The sequence below is a fragment of the Chenopodium quinoa genome, unplaced genomic scaffold (genome assembly GCF_001683475.1).
Source record: "Chenopodium quinoa cultivar QQ74 unplaced genomic scaffold, ASM168347v1, whole genome shotgun sequence".
Classification (NCBI taxonomy): Eukaryota; Viridiplantae; Streptophyta; class Magnoliopsida; order Caryophyllales; family Amaranthaceae; genus Chenopodium; species Chenopodium quinoa.
Window position 1 is genome coordinate 3,914,843 of NW_018745024.1, and position 20,331 is coordinate 3,935,173.

Consider the following 20,331-nt stretch of genomic DNA (forward strand, 5'->3'; position numbering starts at 1 on the left):
CTTGAAATTAGGGATGGCAATCGGGCGGGTCAGATGCGGATGATGGTACATACCCATACCCGCCTAAAAATCTTATAACCATCCCCGCCCCACACCCGTGGCGGGTACAATATCAACATCCATACCCGCCCCACTGGATACAAGATAGGATCCATCCCCGCCCCATCACCCACTTGGATATTCATACCCACCTTATACCCGCCCCAAAATCGCCCCAAACTCTTTGCCATGATGCTCTATTGTATCACATTAATGACGATTATATCAAATTAGGTTAAGAAATTTAGGACTTTTACTATTCAAGCTTATTGGGTCTTAGGGGGTATCAAGTTTCATAAATTCTCAACTCTTCTAAAAATAATATGGTGAGGGTATAAGGTGGGTACGGGGCGGGGCGGATATGGGGCGGGTCTACTCTAAAATCCATACCCGCCCCATCACCCATGGCGGGTACACATTTTATACCCATCCCCGCCCCATCACCCGCCAAACCTCCTTCCATCCCCGCCCCACTTGGGCGGAGATGGGGCGGGTCTCCCATTTAACCCGACCCACCGCCATCCCTGCTTGAAATCCCTCCTCATTCACCCAAAACCTAACCACAAAGATGGTGAGGTGGGTTCGTTATTGCTTCTTGGTTGCGTAGGGATGGTTTTCATATGGTGGTTGATAGGGGCGGCTGACTATGGGCTAATGTAGGGGTTTCTTGGTGGTGAGGTTGATGGTGTTAGGCAAGTGAGGGGAGGGGAGGTGCAGCTTTGACTGATTATGGGGGAGGTGGTGGTACGGGTGCCATGAGAGGGGAGGTGAGAAAAATAAGTTTTTAATAGTAATTTTAAAAATCAAAGTTCAATTTTTTTTTAAAAAAAAAACAAAATTTATTAATGTAGACAAATTATATGGCGACACATGTTATGAGCTACCGGTTTAACAGATTATAAGTTTTTTTTAACTTGTTGATATTATTCAAGTATAATTAAAAGGTTTTCTTGTTTAAAAACAATCGTCCAAAGGTTGTATTATTAATGACAATTTTTCCTTTTTTTTAAAAAAAAAATGTACATAATTTTTATAATGGTGCAGATTGAGTTATTTCTAGGTCTTCTCAACTTGATACACATGGTATGTACAATAACACTTACAACTAGTTTAGGAGTTGTGTAACACTAATATTAGTACCTTAATTTATTATTACTATAAAATGCGATAATGAACCAGTAATGATGTAAATAATAAACTTGTATTTTAGTTGACATGTGATTTTAGAAAATTAGGAGAATTAAGAGTATATGAAGTAATACAAAATTCATACATTAATTTAAAAAAAATAAGAGAAAAAAAAAACAAAATTCATAAATTCATAAATCAAAATGACTGAAATTACTGTGTCGTTATGACGACCAAAATTGACAAAAAAAAGACCCTTAGCGCATATTGGTAAAAAAAAAAGCTCCGACAACAAATTGTTAAAAAAACCCAACCTCAAGTGATAATTTGGTAAAAAAAAATAAAATAAAAAAATAAATCTCATACGAAAATTAAGCCAAATCATTGTATGAAATTAGGGTATTATACTGATTAGTTGAAATTGATGTGTTGTTTCGATGAATTTGTATCATTTGTATCGTGAGATTTCGATTTATAATACTAGAAAACTTTATTTTGCCAAATAACAAAGTTTTCGATTTATGCACGTGGTAGGTATCATAAAAGTAACTAAATAATTTAGGGAAAATTAAAAAAAGGTGAAAATTGGTATTTTTAAAATAAAAAAAAAAAACTCTTTTCGATGTCATTTATGATTTTTTTTTATGCACCAAACTAATAGTTTGTGATGTAGAGTGCGATTGATTAAGGTTGTGTTGTTCTCTGCACCAAACTTATAGTTGGTGCTATTGGGCCAATTTTGCATATTTTAAAATATCCTTCTACCTCTCCCTTCCCATTTAACCCATCCCTTGCCAGCCAACCCCTCTCCCCAGCAGCAACTAGTGGTAGATCCATCTCCCTGACCCTACTTGCTCCCCCATCCCCACCCCAACTCTACTTTCTCCTACCTCAACCTTGCCTGGTTCAAAGGGGTATCTATAATGGAGGCTAGAGGGTGGGTTAGTGTTTTTGAGCCTTGTGGAGTTGTGGGGTGAGGGTTTTAGGCTGGTGAGGGGCTTGGGGCTAGTGAAGGGTAAGTGGGAAGGCATTCAAGAAAGGGAGGGGACTATTTTCGAGCTAAGGAAGGGGAAAGGGCGATTTTTTGGGTGGGGAAAAGGGAAGGGGGTTTTGACATAGGAAATAGATTTGAGGAAGTGTCTAGGGCTGAACTGCTATTCGTCGCTCCCATTTTACAGGGTAACGCTCCCATTTTGACTTGAATGGACAAATATGCCCTTTATGCAATTTGTGTTATAAAAAGGACTTTGTTCCCCATTTGGACACATTACATGAAACGCTCCCCTCACATTACGACCTTGCTATCCCATATCCCGAGTCCACTTAATCGGTCCCCACGACCACCTTAATTTCTTTTATTTAAAAAAAAAATTAATCATAAAATTTTCTGACGGGTCTTGGGTCATGGACGGCGAGTGGAACATTCGTACGCCGGAGAATGCGTCGGAACATTCTGTAAGTTTTCTATATTTTTTTTTCTAGAAATAGGACATCCGCCTAAAATATCCGGATGTCCTAGGTAGATCCGCCTAAAATTTCCGGATGTACCATGGAACATCCGGAAATTTCAAGCGGAAGTAGGGATCCGCCTGAAAAATCCGGATGTTCCATGGTAGATAAGAAAATTTTAGGCGGATCTACCTAGGACATCCGGATATTTTAGGCGGTTGTCCCTTATTATTTTATTTTTTTAAAAAAAATGTTAATTACGTTATTTTATTTTTTGAATGTTAATTAATTTTTTTTTTTGTTTTTTTTCGTGGTCTTGTGATTGTTGTTGTGATTAAGTATTTGATAACTAATGTAATTATTATTGTTTTGTATTAATATGATTATTAGTAATATGATTATTTTTTGTAACATTATTATTATTATTATTATTATTATTTAGTAATTAATGTTATGGTATTATTGTTTTGTATTTGTTTTTATAATTTTTTATTATTATTTTAATATTATTATTAATATTAATATTATTATTTTTATAATTATTATTAATATTGTTATTGTTTTGTATTTGTTGTTGTTGTTGTTGTTGTTGTTATTATTATTATTATTATTATTATTATTATTATTATTATTATTATTATTATTATTAGTATTATTATTTTTATTATTATTATTATTAGTATTGTTATTATTATTATTATTATTATTGTTATTGTTATTATTATTATTATTATTATTATTATTATTATTATTATTATTATGACATAAACCATGTTATGTTTAATTTGTATAGGATATGGAATCCGAGGAAGGCGGTGACGGTGTGAATTATAGTGGGAATTTTGTCACGGATACGTTTTTTCCAACATTTGACGATGCAGTTACATAAGCTGATGGTGTTTCCATAAATTTGGGATTTATTTTGGTGAAATCGTCTTATAACAAAACCAGAGATGGTCGACCGTATCGGTATTTGCGATGTGATCGGTCACGAAGGAGCAAGCCGAGAGATTTGGAGAACGCGATACGGAAGGACACCAAAACCAAAGCTATTGGTTGTCCATTCTACATCAAGATATATTATGAATTCAGCACCGACAGTTGGAAGATCATTGCGAAAAATGATCACACCGGGACACATAACCACCCAATGATTCTGTACCAAGAGGGTCACCGTAAAGTGAGCGGATTGAGTCCGGGTGCAAAACAGGTTGTGCGGGACATGACAAAGTCCAAGGTTGCGCCCTGTAACATCATGTCCACTATTGCCGAGCAATTTCCTGATGATCATCCAAACATCCGACACATTTACAATTGCCGGAATGACTTCAGGATGGAGATGTTCGAAGGAAGAGGAGTTGTTCAGAAATTTCTTCATCTGGCGAGAGAGAGTAAATACATTTACTGGGTCACGAACGATGATCACAACGTTTTGCAACATGTATTTATGGTGCACCCGATCATGGTCAACATACTCCGCACATACCCACATGTCATAGGTATGGATTCTACTTACAAGACCAATCGATATAACATGTCTTTCTTTGAGGTAGTAGGTGTGACACCGACAAACCAGAATTTTCTAGTTGGATATGTTTTCATGCGCGACGAGTGCACGAATAGCTATCGGTGGGTGTTGCAGAGATTAAGGGAGTTGATTGGGTTTGATAAAGAGCCATCTATATTTATTTCAGACCGTGATCTTGGGCTATGTGCGACTTTGAGAGAAGTCTTTCCAGGGACGTCACATTTACTCTGTATATGGCACATCAACAGAGATGTGGAGGCTAAGGTGATGAAGATGTTCGGAAACAAGAAGGTTGGTGTCAGTTTTAGAAATGGCAAATGGTTCAAAATCGTGAATGCAACAACACAGGCGGAGTATGATCATGCTCTAGCTACCATGCAAGTGAGGTGGGGAAAATATCCGGCAGTGATTCAGTATGTTCAGAGAACATGGCTTTGTCATAAGGAGAAATTTGTGAAATATTGGACAAACCAGGTTCTTCACTTTGGTAACACCACCAACTGTAGAGTTGAGAGCCAACATTCAGCAATGAAAACTTGGTTTGAATCATCCACAGGTTATTTGTTTTATTTTATTAGTTGTTCTCGTTGTTATGTAATTGCAAATATAATAAAAAAAAATTAAAATGTATTTAATAATTTGAATCATTGGCAGGTTCTTTGAATACCGTATGGGCCCGAGTCCATTGTCATATCGGTAATCGAATCATACTAATTCGTAATGAGTTGGAGGCATCAAGGTCTAAAATTGGTGAGATGTATAGACAATTGCCACTGTCACGTATAAATGGAAAAGTGTCTCAACATTGCTTGAAAGAGCTGCATAACGAGCCGAAAAGGATGCGGGATTTGAGTTACTAGGTCTATGAACATTATGGATGTGCTATGCGTGTGACCCATGGTCTTCCATGTGCTTGCTAGATACATGATTCGATAGTTGCACAGACAGGATTGTATAGCAGCCAAGTTCATTCTTTCTGGAAGACACTGGTTATTGGTGAAGGTGTTAACATTCCTGAAGTGGTTAATGATTCGACTGAGGAGGCTGCACATTTTCGATCCCAAATTGATGAAGTCATGGAAAGTGACCCGGCCGTACGTCGAAATGTAACGCGAATCATTGAAGAGGAGCTACATCCGGACCATACACACCTTAAAGAACCACTTGTCAACCTCAACACTCGTGGTCAACCGAGGAACAATGACAACCAGGCGTGATCGAAGTTATTTCGAGCATGTGAACCGTCAACACACTCAACGTGGTGGTGACCCACAACCAGGTAATATTAAAATTCTATTGATTTTGAATAATATATGTAATATTAATATATGTAAACTTAATACTTGTAGCTTTACTAATAATTTATCTTTAAATTTTGTGTTGTAGAATCGAGTGACATTAGTCAATGCAGGTATTTGAACTTGCTTCCAGGCCCAATGTTGCCGTACATTTCGTCTTGGAAGGATGTCATTGGTGATGGGAACTGTGGCTTTCGTTGTGTCGCCGACTTCTTCTTTGGCGATCAGGCGCTGTGGTTTGACGCTCGGGAAACAATAGCGAACGAGATCGCCGGTCATCCTGATTTGTACGAACGGATTTACAGGCTTGGACGACTTTGGATGAACGTAGAGCGTATTCGATGGGATGGTGGGGCTGTCGGGGAGCGGCATTGGATGGTTACAATTCAATATTTATTTCCAATTGCTACGTGATTCAACGCAATGTTGATTTGTCTCAGGGTAGGCCTAGTACCAACTGTCTACTACCCATACATCACAGTCTTACCGCTGAGGGCACGCAACGGGGTTCGGACACCGAGTCGAGAGTTTGTGATTGCTACAGTTGGTGGATCACATTTCATCTGTCTTGACCTTGTACCTGATTCACCTCTCCCGCCGATCACCGGTTGGTGGACTGAACACCACGAGGATAGTGTTAATGGATGAGATCAACAATATGAATTTAGAAGGGACATGTGGGATGCATTAGTTAGGTAGTTTGTAATGTACATTCACTAACTTTGAACATTTGTAAGAAAATTAGAATTATGAAATTAATTTTAAATGTACTTGCTTTTAATCTAACATGATATGCAACAAAACATAAAATATAAAAATAAATAAGTGTCCAGTTTATACATTACATTTAAAAAAAAATAAAATAAAAAATAAGTTCAACAAATAATTAAAACCACTAACACGACTTCTAATCAAAATAATCTAAAGTCCCATTTTTTACTTCCAATCAAATACAAGCTGCTCAGTCATTGTCCGAGTCTCACTCGACATTTCAGGATACTCAGCCAGTGCTCTTTGGTGAATCTCCATGGACCGACACATCCACTACAAATCAAACAATAACATATTATATACACAAAAATTCATAGAAGTCATTGTTAATATTATAATAAGCATAAATACTTACATAATCAGTGTTAGTCCGCTCAGGTAGGTTGCTTGTAACTCCTGCACCTGGAGATACCCGCAGGTGAGAAAACCTGTACAACCACTGCATGTAACCAAGCGCAACCGAAGGAGCTGCAACACTAAGCCTGGTGAGGGCACCTAAAACTACACTATGAGATACCCCAGGGACAAACCTCTTCCACATCACATCTGTCATCTCGGTCGGGAAGTCTACCCGATACATCTTCAATTTAGTCGGCCTCTTGACCTTCTCTGGCCTGATGATCTCGCGGGGAATGCCTTACACGAAACCAAGCTGTCGCACCACTCTATCAGGAATGTACGACTCAATGATGTTATGGTACTGGATGCAGCCAATGAATAAAGTAGGGGACACTCGTAATGCAAGATCAGCTCCGTACGGTAAACAGTTCACCTCACGGTCAGTAAGCGCATCAATTCTAGTACGAAAAGATAACAGGCGCTCCAGGTTCTTGCTAGGACATCCCGGTCTAACATCCCAAGCAGACGCACGAGGCATTTGAAGGTCCCGGGTCAAGGTACCCTACTGTGGTCGAAAGCACAGAAAGTACTCGTAAATCCACGCTTGCAGAAGCGTGAGACAACCAGCAATCGAATCAGCACCTTTCCGTGATGTCGTGCCCAGTTGCCGATACAAGTAAGCCAGTGCAGCTGTTCCCCAAGCATACTCGTTAATAGGGACATCCATATAACATAGCTCGTGGAGGAAGGAAGGATGTGTACGGTTACCACTCTTGTCTACAAACAGTTTACCTCCAAGCACTAACCCCAAGAACTCCCGGTCAACCGCCAATGTCGACTCAAAAATCTTATCAGTCAACACCCCACTACCCTGCCAAATCGTCTTTGTGCCGCAAATCTCAGACAAATCATCTAGAGTCATATCCATGGTGATCGAGCACGCGTCCCGTAACACGTCCGTGCTAGGAGTAGTGGTGATCATATTGCCTTCGACACGCAACCCAAGTATGTTGTATACGTCGTGCAACAAGATCGTAATATCCCCAAATGGCATATGAAAGGTGTTCGTATCTGGCTGCCATCTCTCAACAAAAGCAGAAATCAGCGGCCAATCAAGTCTTTTAAACATCAGGCCGGGCAAGTGAGACAACCAACTAGCATCAATCGCCCCGAGGTCCTCCACTGATTGACGACCTCGCCAAGTAAACAAGTCAGAACATAACTTTGTCCTACTCAAACAGCGCAAAACACTATGCTCCTGCTCGATCCAGATATATCGTGCCACGTGACCACCAAAACTAGGGATAACAGTCCCATCTTCAGGACCATCCGGCATCGGTTCCTGCACTAACCATGCCTCTGCAGAGCTAGTAGTAGGCTGACTCGATCCACTACCAACAAATCTCCCAAATTGACCCCTATATACCGTATGGTAATCCCGAGGGTCCGGTTCTTCATCACGACCATTAGCATGACTAGCCGAGCATTCGTCTTCCTTGTCAGATATGGGTGCTCCATTTGCAGAGTACAAGGGTCGACTACTACCAGATTGTGGGTCTCCCGACCAACCACTAGTAGACCCGTATTGCTGCTCGGGTTGAAGCGGTGCTGAACGAGATGACTGTCTCCTAACAGACGCATTCAGACGTCGTGATATTGCATGTCGAGCACCAGAACCCTCGATCTACATAAAATAAGTACAAAATCCGATTTTAGTAATAATAATAATAATAATAATAATAATAATAATAATAATAATAACAACAACAACAATAATCAAAACAACAACACCAACAATCATAATCATAATAACAACAACAAAAAAATTAAAATTAACAACAACAATAACCATAATAACAATAATAATAATAACAACAACAAAAAATAAAGTTAACAACAACAACAATAACCATAATAACAACAACAACAACAACAAATAAAATTAACAACAACAACAATAACCATAATAACAATAATAATAACACTAATATCAACAACAATAATACTAATCATAATTAAAAATAATAATAGTACTACTAATAACAATAATAATAATATTATTATAACAACAACAACAACAACAACAACAAAAAATAAATTTAACAACAACAATAACCATAATAACAATAACAATAAAAACCCTTATATCAACAATAATAATAATAATAATAATACTAATCATATTTTAAAAAATAATAATAGTACTACTAATAACACTACAAAATATGCTTCAAAAAAAAAAAAAAGATAACACTACGAAATTAACAACAATAACCATAATAACAATAATAATAACACTAATATCAACAACAATAATACTAATCATAATTAAAAATAATAATAATAGTACTACTAATAACGATAATAATAATATTATTATAACAACAACAACAACAAAAAATAAATTTAACAACAACAATAACCATAATAACAATAATAATAAAAACCCTAATATCACAATAATAATAATAATACTAATCATATTTTAAAAAATAATAACACTACAAAATATGCTAAAAAAAAGATAACACTTCAAAATAACTACAAAAATAACATAATAAAAAAAATTAAATTAACAATAAAAAATTAAAAAAGCATATTATTCACGGAAAAAAAAAATTAAAAACCGGAACTTCCGCCCAAAAATTCTGGATCTACCTGGGAGGATCCGCCTGGAATTTCCGGATCCTCCTAGGAACTTCCGGAAATTTTAGGCGGAAGTTAGATCCACCCAGAATTTCCGGAAGTTCCAAGGAGGTTTCGGATTTTTCAGGCGGAAGCTCCTTGGAATTTCCGGAAAATTTGGGCGGAAGCTGGAGGTTCCGTTTTAAAAAAAAAAATTTACCTGGTCGCCGTCGAAGCCGCCTCCGCCTCCACCGCCGCCCAAACTCCTCCCTCCGAATGTAAGCCTTATTCGCCTCGAATCACCCATCCTTTTTTGTGTTTTTTATGATTGTTGTTTTTTTTTTATTAACAAAAAAAATTTCAGATTTAGAGTTTCAAGTTTTTTAGAGAGTTTGAGAGTTAGAGAGATAGTGAATGAGGTAAGAGAGTGAGAATGTGAGTCGTATAGTGAAAAAAACCGTATTTAAATGTTAGGGGTAAAATTGGAACTTCAAGTCAAAATGTGAGTGTTACCTTGTAAAATGGGAGCGACGTTTAACAACCCCAGTCTAGGGAGGGGAGTATTTTCAGTGGTTTGGATGGGGAGAGGGGCTATCGGAGGTAGAGGAGTGGTGATGTTGGATGAGAGGAGGGAAAAAAGAAAAAAAAATTAATTAATTTTTTAAAGCCAATCATAGAGCAACATGTGTCATAATTAACATGTTCACTAGGTTACATCCGGTTTTGACCGGTTTAAAATTGAGACCCCCAAAAGGTTGTAATGTTAAGAATAATCAAAGGGGAGAGCCCTATTTTATCAATAAAATTCGTTTATCAAATGACAAGATCGTAATTAAATCAACAAAATTATCCAGTCCGCATGACATTTTTATAATTATAGCAAAAGTTATGCCATCTACATTTAATTAATAAAAAAATGTTAATTTATTTTTAGTTTTGTCAGTTGTATTTTTTTCATCATAAGATTGTATTATTTAAATTCAAGTATTCAACCATTCAAAAGTTGTACTTCGTATTATATATGACAATTTTTCCCTAAATATATGATACTAATGTGTTCCATACAAAAGTATATATAACTCTAAAATTTTCAATACAGGCAGATCTAACTTTAATGGGTCCAATCTGGCTTATACTTGAACCAAAAATTTAATCTGAATGGATCCTACCCAACAACCTAGCCAACTCGCACTTGAACCAAATGACTCAATGGCCATCATTATTCATTAATTCAATTAGATATGTCAACGGTATTCCTCAAAAAAAAAAAAAAAAAAAAAAAAAAAAAAAAAAAAAAGAAGAAGAAGATATGTCAACGATTATATCAGAAACCACAAATTAAGGGTCTATTCTGATTTATTGAACTACGTTGAACTGAACTAATTGGACCTAAACTGAACTAAAATGAATTGTTTATGAAAGAAGGAAATTAGGAACTGAATTGAACTGAACTGAACTAAATTGATTAAAGCTGAGCTAAGCTGAAGTGAACTGAAATTTAAGTTGAAGAGAACAAGCCCTAAGTCCTAATGGTTAGAGGAGAATGCGCAAAAGAAGTTCCACAAACCATTTACCCTCTCCATTCCTAAATACAAATTAATTTCTCCCAAGATTCATGTCCATAGTAACGGAGTTAGCATGTACTTTTGACAGTAATGGAATTTTATAACAGGTTGTGGTTTTAGTCATTTTCGAAGTTAACTGAGGGGGGCAGATAAAAAATAACACAGGTACCACACCATTGTACCAAGTCAAATAATAAACTATACTGTAAAAACAATATTGTACTTTAGAGGTGCTATGGAATATGGATAGCCTGAATTCTGTGTTGTGTCTTGTTTTAGCATGGGTTGCAGTTCACCTTCTCTGATCTTTTGCTAAGGCAATGAATCAAAACTACCACCAGGGCCGTCGCCTTCACCGATCTTCGGAACCTCTTTAGCCTTGGCTCCAAGCCACATGCCTCCTTGACAAAACTTGCCAGCAAATATGGCTCAGCCAAGTGCCTACAGTGATCATTTCTTCAGCTGTTGTGGCAAAAGAGGCCCTTCAAAGGAATGATATTTCTTTTTCAGCCGCCACATTGATGTTATTCGTGCACTCAACCACCATGAAAATTCTGTAGCTTGGTTGCCAGCAGGCCCAACATCATGTGTTTGGAAAACCCTACGCAAAATATACAACTCCCAAGTTTTCTCTTCTAGCAGACAGGATACTAGCCAAAGACTTCGAAGACATAAGATCAAAGTTATTACTGTATATTCCAAGTGGAGAAGAGTAGAGATGATCGTATAGCAGTAAACATCGGCCAAGCAGCATTCACCACTACCCTCAACTTTTTTTTAGGCAGTGACTACCCTCGACTTGCTATTGAATACTTTTTTCACAGTTGATATGAGTGATCCTAGTTCTGAAATTGCTCATGAATTTTGTGAGACAATACGAAGCCTGTTGAAAGAAGTTGGGAAAACCAACTTTGCAGACTATCTTCCTTTCCTGCAAAAGATCGACATACAGGGCATGAGACGGCATACAAGTGTTCACTTTAGGAAAGCTGATGGATTTCTTCAAGATTATGATAAACCAAAGGTTGCAAGGGGAAAGGCTTCAGGATCAATAGAAGGCATTAGGCAACTATATTTTAGACGCACTGCAGGGAATTAATCATAAGAAAAATGAGAAAATTGAACTTTCAATGATACCTGGTCATCTGCTGTATCTCTCTCAATAAACTATATTGAGATATTTTTGTAGCTTAACTTCAAAAATAATTGACGTCTCTTCTCTGCAGGACTTATTTTCTGCAGGAATTGACATAAAATGTCAACCCCATTTTCTGCAATAGCAGAATTGTTGCACAACCCAGAAAAGCTATAGAAACCACAAATGGGGCACCAAGAAATCATTGGAAAGGGAAATTTAGTAGAAAAAACTGACATTCCTCGCCTTCTGTACTTGCAAGCAATCATCAAGGAAACCTTGAGACTGCACCCACCAGTGCCACTTCTGCTGCGTAAAAAAGCAGATACATATGTACAACACTTTGACTTTAATGTCCCCAAAGACGCACAAGTACTGATAAATGTATGGGCCATCGGCAGAGATCCAACCTTGTGGGAAACTCCCACTTTATATGAGCCAGAGAGATTTGTGGGATCAGATATTGATGTCAAGGGCCGTGATTTTGAGCTGATTCCATTTAATGCTGGCTGTCGAATCTGTCCTGGGTTGCCATTGGCTAGCCGAATGGTCCCTTTATTACTGGGATCACTAATCCATAATTTTGATTGGAAGCTAGAAGACGGGTTTTATTAAATGAGATGGGTATGGAGGAGACATTTGGGGGCTCACCGTGGACAAAACTCAGCAACTTCATGACATTCCAGTTCATATCTGTATTGTATTCCTACAAACCAACAATCACCCTTCATCAAAGAGTTGAGCAAAATAAAAGAGAGCTTGAAGCAATAGCTCAGTTCCACGGTTTAGACATAAATACTTCATAGTTTTCAACTATTCTAATATGCTTTGTAGACTTTCACATTACCCTATAGTATGCATGCTCAGCCCGAAGACTTTTATCTAGTCTGCTGCTGCCTAAGTTATATGCCATTATGCGAATGCAGACATATTATTTTTCTGATGTTACAAATGCATGATTTTCAAAAATAAATGCTCTTGGGAGCCCCAAAGTATAATCCTAATCTGTGTCGTATCAAATTTAGGGAGAACATGCTAAACCCAGAGAAAAGAGACAAACCTACAAAATATAATAAGGGACAAATGAGTCTCTGATTTCCATCTCAAATTTGGGATTCCATAGTTCTGTATGCTTTCGTTTTTAACTAGGGCATGATACATAATATATTTACAGTCAGTCTGTCACTACTAAACAGCAAATGTCCAATGTGGCAATGTTAATAACTGGCATATTAGACAATAAACTAATTATGCTTTTAATATTACACCATTCAAATGGTCATTGATATTGTTTTTGCTCTCAACCGGACATAAGGCAGCCGGAAATTTGTTGTAATCAAACCACCAAAAATCCCTAATCTGTTACTAGTACATACATAGTACTTCCTCTGTTGCTTCTCACTGTTTATCAGGTTCAGTGAGTCAATTCATCGAACACATTACATTCACTAATCCAAAACCTGGATATCTGACTTCTAAATCAGATTCTAAGGCAATTGATTACATACTTATCTGTAATAATCATTTATAACTATTCATACAAAACAATTTTAGAGCTGAAATACGCTACATGTTAAGCTTTGTCGCCAGAGTAATAATGCTTAATAAGTTAATAATAAGGGTGCATTGCAATGGCAACGGATTTAGTGTGCTGAATAATCCCTATGCTCCTAGTTTCATTCCTAGGTATTTCAAGGGGATATACAACTAAGTTGACATGAACAAACAGAATACAATGCATATAGCTTTAAGAAATTTTGGTACCTTAATCGATCATAATCGTGCAGTAACATTCTGCAAGATTAATGAATTTGTACTTGGAACCTCTGTGCATGCTTCGTTTGTAGTAGTGGGTTGAGAACAGAGGTAAGATAGCGATTGTAACCATGAAACTAATGTAGGCTTTCTGGTTACATCATCAGATTCTGCAACATGGGCATACAATTCATTGAGTACCATATTCTGGCCATCTTTTGGTAATTGTATAATTAGCCGTGCCAACTGCTTCATCAATTCTGGTAGTACCTACACAAACAAACCAAAGAAATCTTGAAATTGATCAAAGAGATTAGCATGAGCAACGAAAAGTGGTTATCACTATGCCATCGTTATAAACGTTATAACCAAAAAAGGCTTGTGGGTATAAAATTATAATCGATATTGCAATGAGTCCATCTCATCCAAGTTTCAACTTTTAAGGTTTCTTCACACCATGTCCTTTATTTTATTTCTTTCTTGATCTAACAAATAACAAGGCAGTTACCTCGTATCACAATTATGCATTACATATCCTTGACTCCTAGTTAAATCTCATCCAGAGTAATAATGAAAGAACCAATGATTTTCACATGCCTGTATGTCCACCAAGGATATCAGCTGCATAAGAAGCTCTATGATTTTCTTGCAGGGCTCTGAGTCTCCTTGCCAGTTCTTCCACCATTCAGAATCTTTCATATTCTTAACTTCTCCGCATAACACATTGGCCTTTTCAACAAGACTGTGTACGCAATAATATATGGAAGGGCTCCCAGCAGGAAGATGTCGAACCAATGCAGAAACACCAGAAGCCAGACCATCAAATGGTGTAATACCCGGATAAGCCTATATGTCATAAATAATAATTTAAAACAACCAAACTCAAAAGTCAGATATTTGTTATAGCTTTTGAAAGCACTATTTAGTACCTCAAGGGATCTCTTCATGTAATAGAAAACAAGTTGCTCCTTCAACAAGGACCTCTCCATCTGAGAGGATTCATTTTCAGAAGTAACAAAAGATGAAAACACTATATGTGAGGCCCGTGCTACTTTGTTATTAGGATGCCCCAAATATCTATAAGCATTTGTAATAAGGAATCAATAGTAATATTATTCATCAGTCAAAGGCTATCTATATGTAGAATACGAGGTTAGGATACAAAAACATTGTGGCAGCAACCACTTCTTGGAACACATCACTAGGCAAATGGCTTATGCAAGTTGGAATAACCCGCAGGTAAAACAAGATCCTTGCCGTCTGTACTTCATCTTTGGACCATACATAATTCCCATTCTGCAGATGACAAAATCCTACAAAAACAAGATTTTAAAACAATTTTTTTTTTCTTTCTAAAATCTACAAGAAAATAGTTGACAGCGGAGAGCATTACAGATCAGATCTATAAATTAAACTAATTTGAGAAGTGTTCTAATGGGATATCATAATGATTCGTTCTAATGGGATATCATAATGATTCATACCTTGAGGGTTTGTCAGGTCAGCGTAAGAAGGCAAGGATTCGACAAAAGAGACACAGGCAATCTTGTTCTCTTGCACACTTGTGGCTGCACTTCTGATTGCCTCCATATATTCAGGAAGCCGGATGCGCCGGAAATACTCCATACAGGAGAATGAGACCAGAATTTTGACAGAACACTCCATCTGTATCTCCCTTGAGAATTTGGAAGTCAATTTGTTTTTCGTAACAGCTAATGCAAAGACTACAACCATCAAGAAAGCTGATTCAGCTATTTTCTCCAAATCATTAAGCAATTGGTCTGACCTGCCTTGCAACAGCAAGGCCACCTGCCGATGCCCCAAATAAATGTCATGACAGAAACTCCAAACTAGATCCTCGACCCTACACTTATCTTTTTCATTTGCAGATGCATAAAGATTGCAGAAAACACCAGTTGCTGCCCCTGCTTCCTTGAAGAGAATGCTGTCTTGATGATTCTTCACATAGATTGGATTTAAACCCTCAAGATTGCTAATCGGATATTCAAGGATCTTATTATAAAATCTTCTCAAGGGAAGGACTTCAATCAGCAAGGCTAAACCAAGTGAAAGTAGCAGTGGTCCTCTTGATGAGTTCAAACCACCACTTCGAGATGCAGCCAATGACAGGCAACGGAGGAGAAATCCGAAACCAGCATCTTCAACAATAATATTGCTCGGGGATCCTATATCTGCAATCAAGTTTGATGCTATAGCTTCAATTTTAGCTTCTGCTGAAATCCTTAATCTGGTAACAATATTCAACCACTCTCCCTGCTTCACAGGTCTATTAGATGCTCTTAAAGCACCGGCTGTGGCCATGAGGACAGCAAACACAGCATAGTCTTTGTTGGGGTTTTCCATTACTTCACTGCTAAAGATCCTAATTTTCTCCAAAGCACTAGAACTAATGAATCTGTACACAACCCATTCTATCAAATGCAAAACAACCAATGCATGAGATATATCATGGGGTTTCTCTATATAAACCCAATTTCCTAACAGAAAATTTAACAGTCTAGCAAAGTGAACTTCTCCAGAAGAGGATAAAGCATACCCAATCCCAGCAAGTACATCAGGAATGAGCTCACCGACTGAACCAATCAACTGGTATTGTTCCTCCAGCATACTACAAACAAGCTTCAAGCAAATGGTTTTGGTGTTTTCAGTCACAGATGGGACTGAACAGAAAGCACCAGCAAGAAGAATGCCTTCAGCAAATAAAGAAACACTTTTCTCAGCATTAAACTGGTCAGATAATATATTAGTAATGACTTTCACAGCTGAATCCATCAGTGATAACGATGGCTTGGATGATCTTCTCACCCATACATACAAAAGTCTCAGAATAAGGGGCAGTGAATCATTAGGAAGAGAAATGTTAGAAGAAGAAAGGATAGAAATGAGGACTTTTGCTTGTGGGTCGGCCACATATAATGAGGCTTGTGAATTAACAAGGGATTTAAGAGAATGAAGGTGACGAGGATGAAACATGCCCTTCTGGAGACAATCCCTGAGCTCAGCCCACGCCTGGATGATCACTTGTGCTGACGAATTAGCAGAGTTTCCGGAGGTGTTTTTGCTGCCATTGCTGTTGCTGGTACTGCTCCTAAGCCAGTCTTCAAGAAACAGAGTAGAAGTTTGTTTTGCCATTTTATATACAACTGTAAAAACAGATATCAAAATGGGTTTAACAGTACGGCCTACAATTCAGAAGAGGTCTAATGTCAGACCACCAAGAAACACATGAAAGTTAAAAAAACAGAAAAAGAACAAGGGCAGAATCATCTTATTTAAGCTAAACAAAGTCAAGACGTGCCAAACATGACCTTCGATTAATGGAGGATCCACGAAGTTTCAAATGGGGTTTGAATTTAAAATCAAAACTTTATTACTTGCATAAATAAATTTTCAATACCATACTCCAAATCATGCTTAACCATCAAGGCATTAGCAAATGCGCCAATAAGTATAATATTCAAAGATAAACAATACTCCATAGTTCCTAAGATAATAGGATCATAAACCATTACTATTTAATGACAACTCTTTCGAGGTATCCTAAAATAGTATAAACGACTATTATTCCTTGACAAACAAGATCATTTGTTGGCCCGTCCCTGGAGCAGGGCAAGCAGTGGCCGCCTTGGTCCCCGGGATAAAAAAAAAGTCAAATTTCATAGCTCAATCTTAACAGTAAAGGGTTCTGCAAACATTAGCAGCCAAAATTGATTCAATTATCAAATTAAGCTCCAAAAATCACAAATAATTTTAGGGAGAAAAAGCACATTTGATTCAATTAACAAATTAAGCTCATAATTTTCTTCCCTAGCAACAAAATCAGCCGTTATGATCTTTTATAACAGTAATTAGAACCAATAGTTTAATAATCCGAACCCTAAATTAGCTATACTGACAATTAAAACAACGATAAACCATAGATTGTGAAATTGATTACAAAATGAAACAACTTACCACAGAAGCTGCTTCAATGGAGGATAGAAATTTTAGTTTTGGCCTCAATAGAGAAAGTTGTGTAATGAGAGACAGAGAGGAGGTGGTGATCTGCGTTTATCCATTTTTTATTTATTTATTACTACAATAAAAAAAAGGAAAAAATATTAAACTTTTGTAAAAAATAATAATAATAATAATAATAATAATAATAATAATAATAATAATAATAATAAGCTCATTAGCTCAATTCCTTTTTTTTTTTTTTTTTTTTTTTTGGAAACATATTAAGCTCAATTCTAATCTTGGTTTTTTTTTTTTAGAAGGTAATAAAAAAAAAACAAAGTGTAGTTTGTGCAAGCGGATGCACAATCCTCTCTAAAACTACAAAAAATCAGAATGTACATGCAAGTATGTTCTAATGTATATGAGCATATAAAATTCACTTATAATGTACATGGACATATATAAAAGAACATAGTGTTCATTTATAATGTACACGAGATTTTTGTGCAAGAATTTTGTATATTTTTTTTTTAAAGAAATATTGTATATAAGGAAATAGATAAATAGTACTGTAATTATTTATCTACCATACATTAATTACAAATCATTTTTTTTTTTTTACCAAAAATTCACTTTCTCTCTCCAAACAAAACTTCAAACCCATTTAAATTTCTTAAACCTCGAGCAAAATTTCAAGAAATTTGAAATTTAGAGTCCAAAATTGTTCAAGATGACATATAAAAACGAAAGGTAAGACCAGATTCGACATTCATACTTGTTTATTTTGAGTTTTAGTGTTTGTTTTTTATAAATTTGGTTGAAATTTGTAATTTTTGGTTTTATTGGGAATTAATTTGCAATTTATGTGGTTTTATTGTTGCAATGAAAATAAAATGAAGTTCTTGAAGAAGATCGACCAATTAATACATTTTGGAAGAACAAAGCAAGCAAATAGACAAATTCAGAATAAGTTGTAGATCCAAATAATACAATGTATATTAAAATGTAATAAAATTAAAGTTTTTTTTTCATATACTTGCATGATCCAAATAATACAATGTACATCAAACCTCTAAGCAACATTATTGTAACATATGTGTTCATTACAATATAATACAATGTACATTATAATACACTGAAATGTTTTTTTTTTCATATACTTACATGATCCTTTATACCAAATGTACATTTACACAATAAAACTGGATATTCTTTATAAAATAGCTATATATTCTTTACAAAACAATTATATGTTCATTACAAAACAACTTAATGTTCATTCCGCCTATTTTTTTTTTAAAAAAAAAACGTATGCACGATGCTCTATGCATCCACCTGCAAAGAATTCTTTTTTTATAAAATATGGAGGTGATGAGGTTGGTGGAAGAATAAAAAATTGTAAAAAGCAAAAGTAGTGGAGAGAATAGGAGAGAGAATATGAAATTAATAAAATTTAATTTATGTTTAGTCCACTGGGTGAGAGAAATTAATTAAATATTTTAAAAGGTTTTCCAAATAAGGAAATAGAGCAAGTATTTAAAACTACCGCAAATGAAAAGTGGAGCAAGTATTTAAAAACGGTCGCAAATGAAAAATGCACCAAGTTTTTAAAAACGGAGGGAGTATATACTTCGTATAATATATTTTCCTTAGTTCTAGGTCCTGTTTGGCAAAACTAGTGGTAGCGGGTATGTAGCTTTTAGCAACCGAGTAGCGGGTAACTGTTAGAGTGGCGAGTAGCGGTCAATTAGTAGTGGGTTGAGGTTAGTTAGCTGTCAATGTAGCGGTTTTATAGTATAAGTGTTTGGTAAAACTACCGGTTAAAATGTTAAAATATATACATACTCCCTCCGTCCCATAAAACTTGACACAATTTCCACATTCATCCGTCCCACAATACTTGACACGTTGCTAAAAAGGAATGAGACTTCTAATTAAAAAAATATATTTTTCACATTTTCTCTTTCCTCACCTACCCCACTCCCACCTCGCTTTGTTTTTTCTTACAATATAAAAATACAAAAGAGAGTCTTTTATACAATAAAAAAAAAATTAAATGGACCCACTTGTATTTTTCTTAAATCACGTGTCCACCCTAACGTCCCAAGTATTATAGAACGGAGGGAGTAATATTTATAAAGTAAACAAAATTTGTCAAAAGCTATATGTTGCCTTTCAAATGCTAATATTGTTAACCTTTGACAAAAGCCACCTAAACGCTACCTCTACCGCTAACCGCTACATGAATAGCTACATTACCAAACACGATTATTTGTTCTATAGTGTTTTGACTTGGTCCTAGGAATGGATTTTAGAGGAAACCCGATCCGCCCTGCCCCATCCTCCGCCAAATATACGTTTATACTAATTTTTGTAAAGATGAAACAAGCTTAGGTAAGTCTAGAATTTAGATGATATATAATAATATAATAAAACTAAGGAAAATTTTAAAATAACCACCCACAAATCACACCTATTTAATAATAACCACCCATTAATTTTTTTATTTAATTTTACCATCCTTAAATTAAAAAAGTACTCACATTCCCACCTTTTTAAATTTTTGGTGGCTTTTCCGTCATAGGACGCACATAACGACTATTAATGACTATATTGAGCCTTCATTACTGTTTTTCCCCTGATTTTTTCTATAAAACATTTTCTCAAACTCATTTTCTCTCAAATTTCATCCTCCCCATCTCACAAATTTAATCACAATCAACCCACAAATCGAAACTC

General features: G+C 36.2%; 2 protein-coding genes across 3 annotated transcripts; both read right to left on the minus strand.

Annotated features, from left to right (window-relative positions):
• Positions 1-7,114: 7,114 nt before the first annotated feature.
• On the minus strand, positions 7,115-9,484 carry LOC110708837 (protein MAIN-LIKE 1-like). Its single transcript, XM_021887060.1, has 2 exons — positions 9,398-9,484; positions 7,115-8,236 (listed from the first exon to the last, which is right to left on the minus strand). Exons 1-2 carry the CDS (start codon positions 9,482-9,484, stop codon positions 7,115-7,117), a joined length of 1,209 nt encoding a protein of 402 aa, XP_021742752.1.
• Positions 9,485-10,734: 1,250 nt separating this feature from the next.
• LOC110708330 lies at positions 10,735-17,715 on the minus strand. Of its 2 annotated transcripts, none has more exons than XM_021886436.1 (8): positions 17,608-17,715; positions 15,117-16,796; positions 14,795-14,945; positions 14,562-14,709; positions 14,230-14,478; positions 13,642-13,902; positions 11,880-12,583; positions 10,735-11,673 (listed from the first exon to the last, which is right to left on the minus strand). In XM_021886436.1, the coding sequence occupies exons 2-6, from the start codon at positions 16,783-16,785 to the stop codon at positions 13,651-13,653; spliced, it is 2,469 nt and encodes an 822-aa protein (XP_021742128.1). In that variant the 5' UTR covers positions 16,786-16,796; positions 17,608-17,715; the 3' UTR covers positions 10,735-11,673; positions 11,880-12,583; positions 13,642-13,650. The 2 variants fall into 2 exon arrangements, with proteins under 2 accessions (XP_021742128.1, XP_021742129.1); XM_021886437.1 differs by having other exon boundaries at positions 15,117-16,835; positions 17,608-17,711.
• Between the last annotated feature and the right edge of the window lie 2,616 nt (positions 17,716-20,331).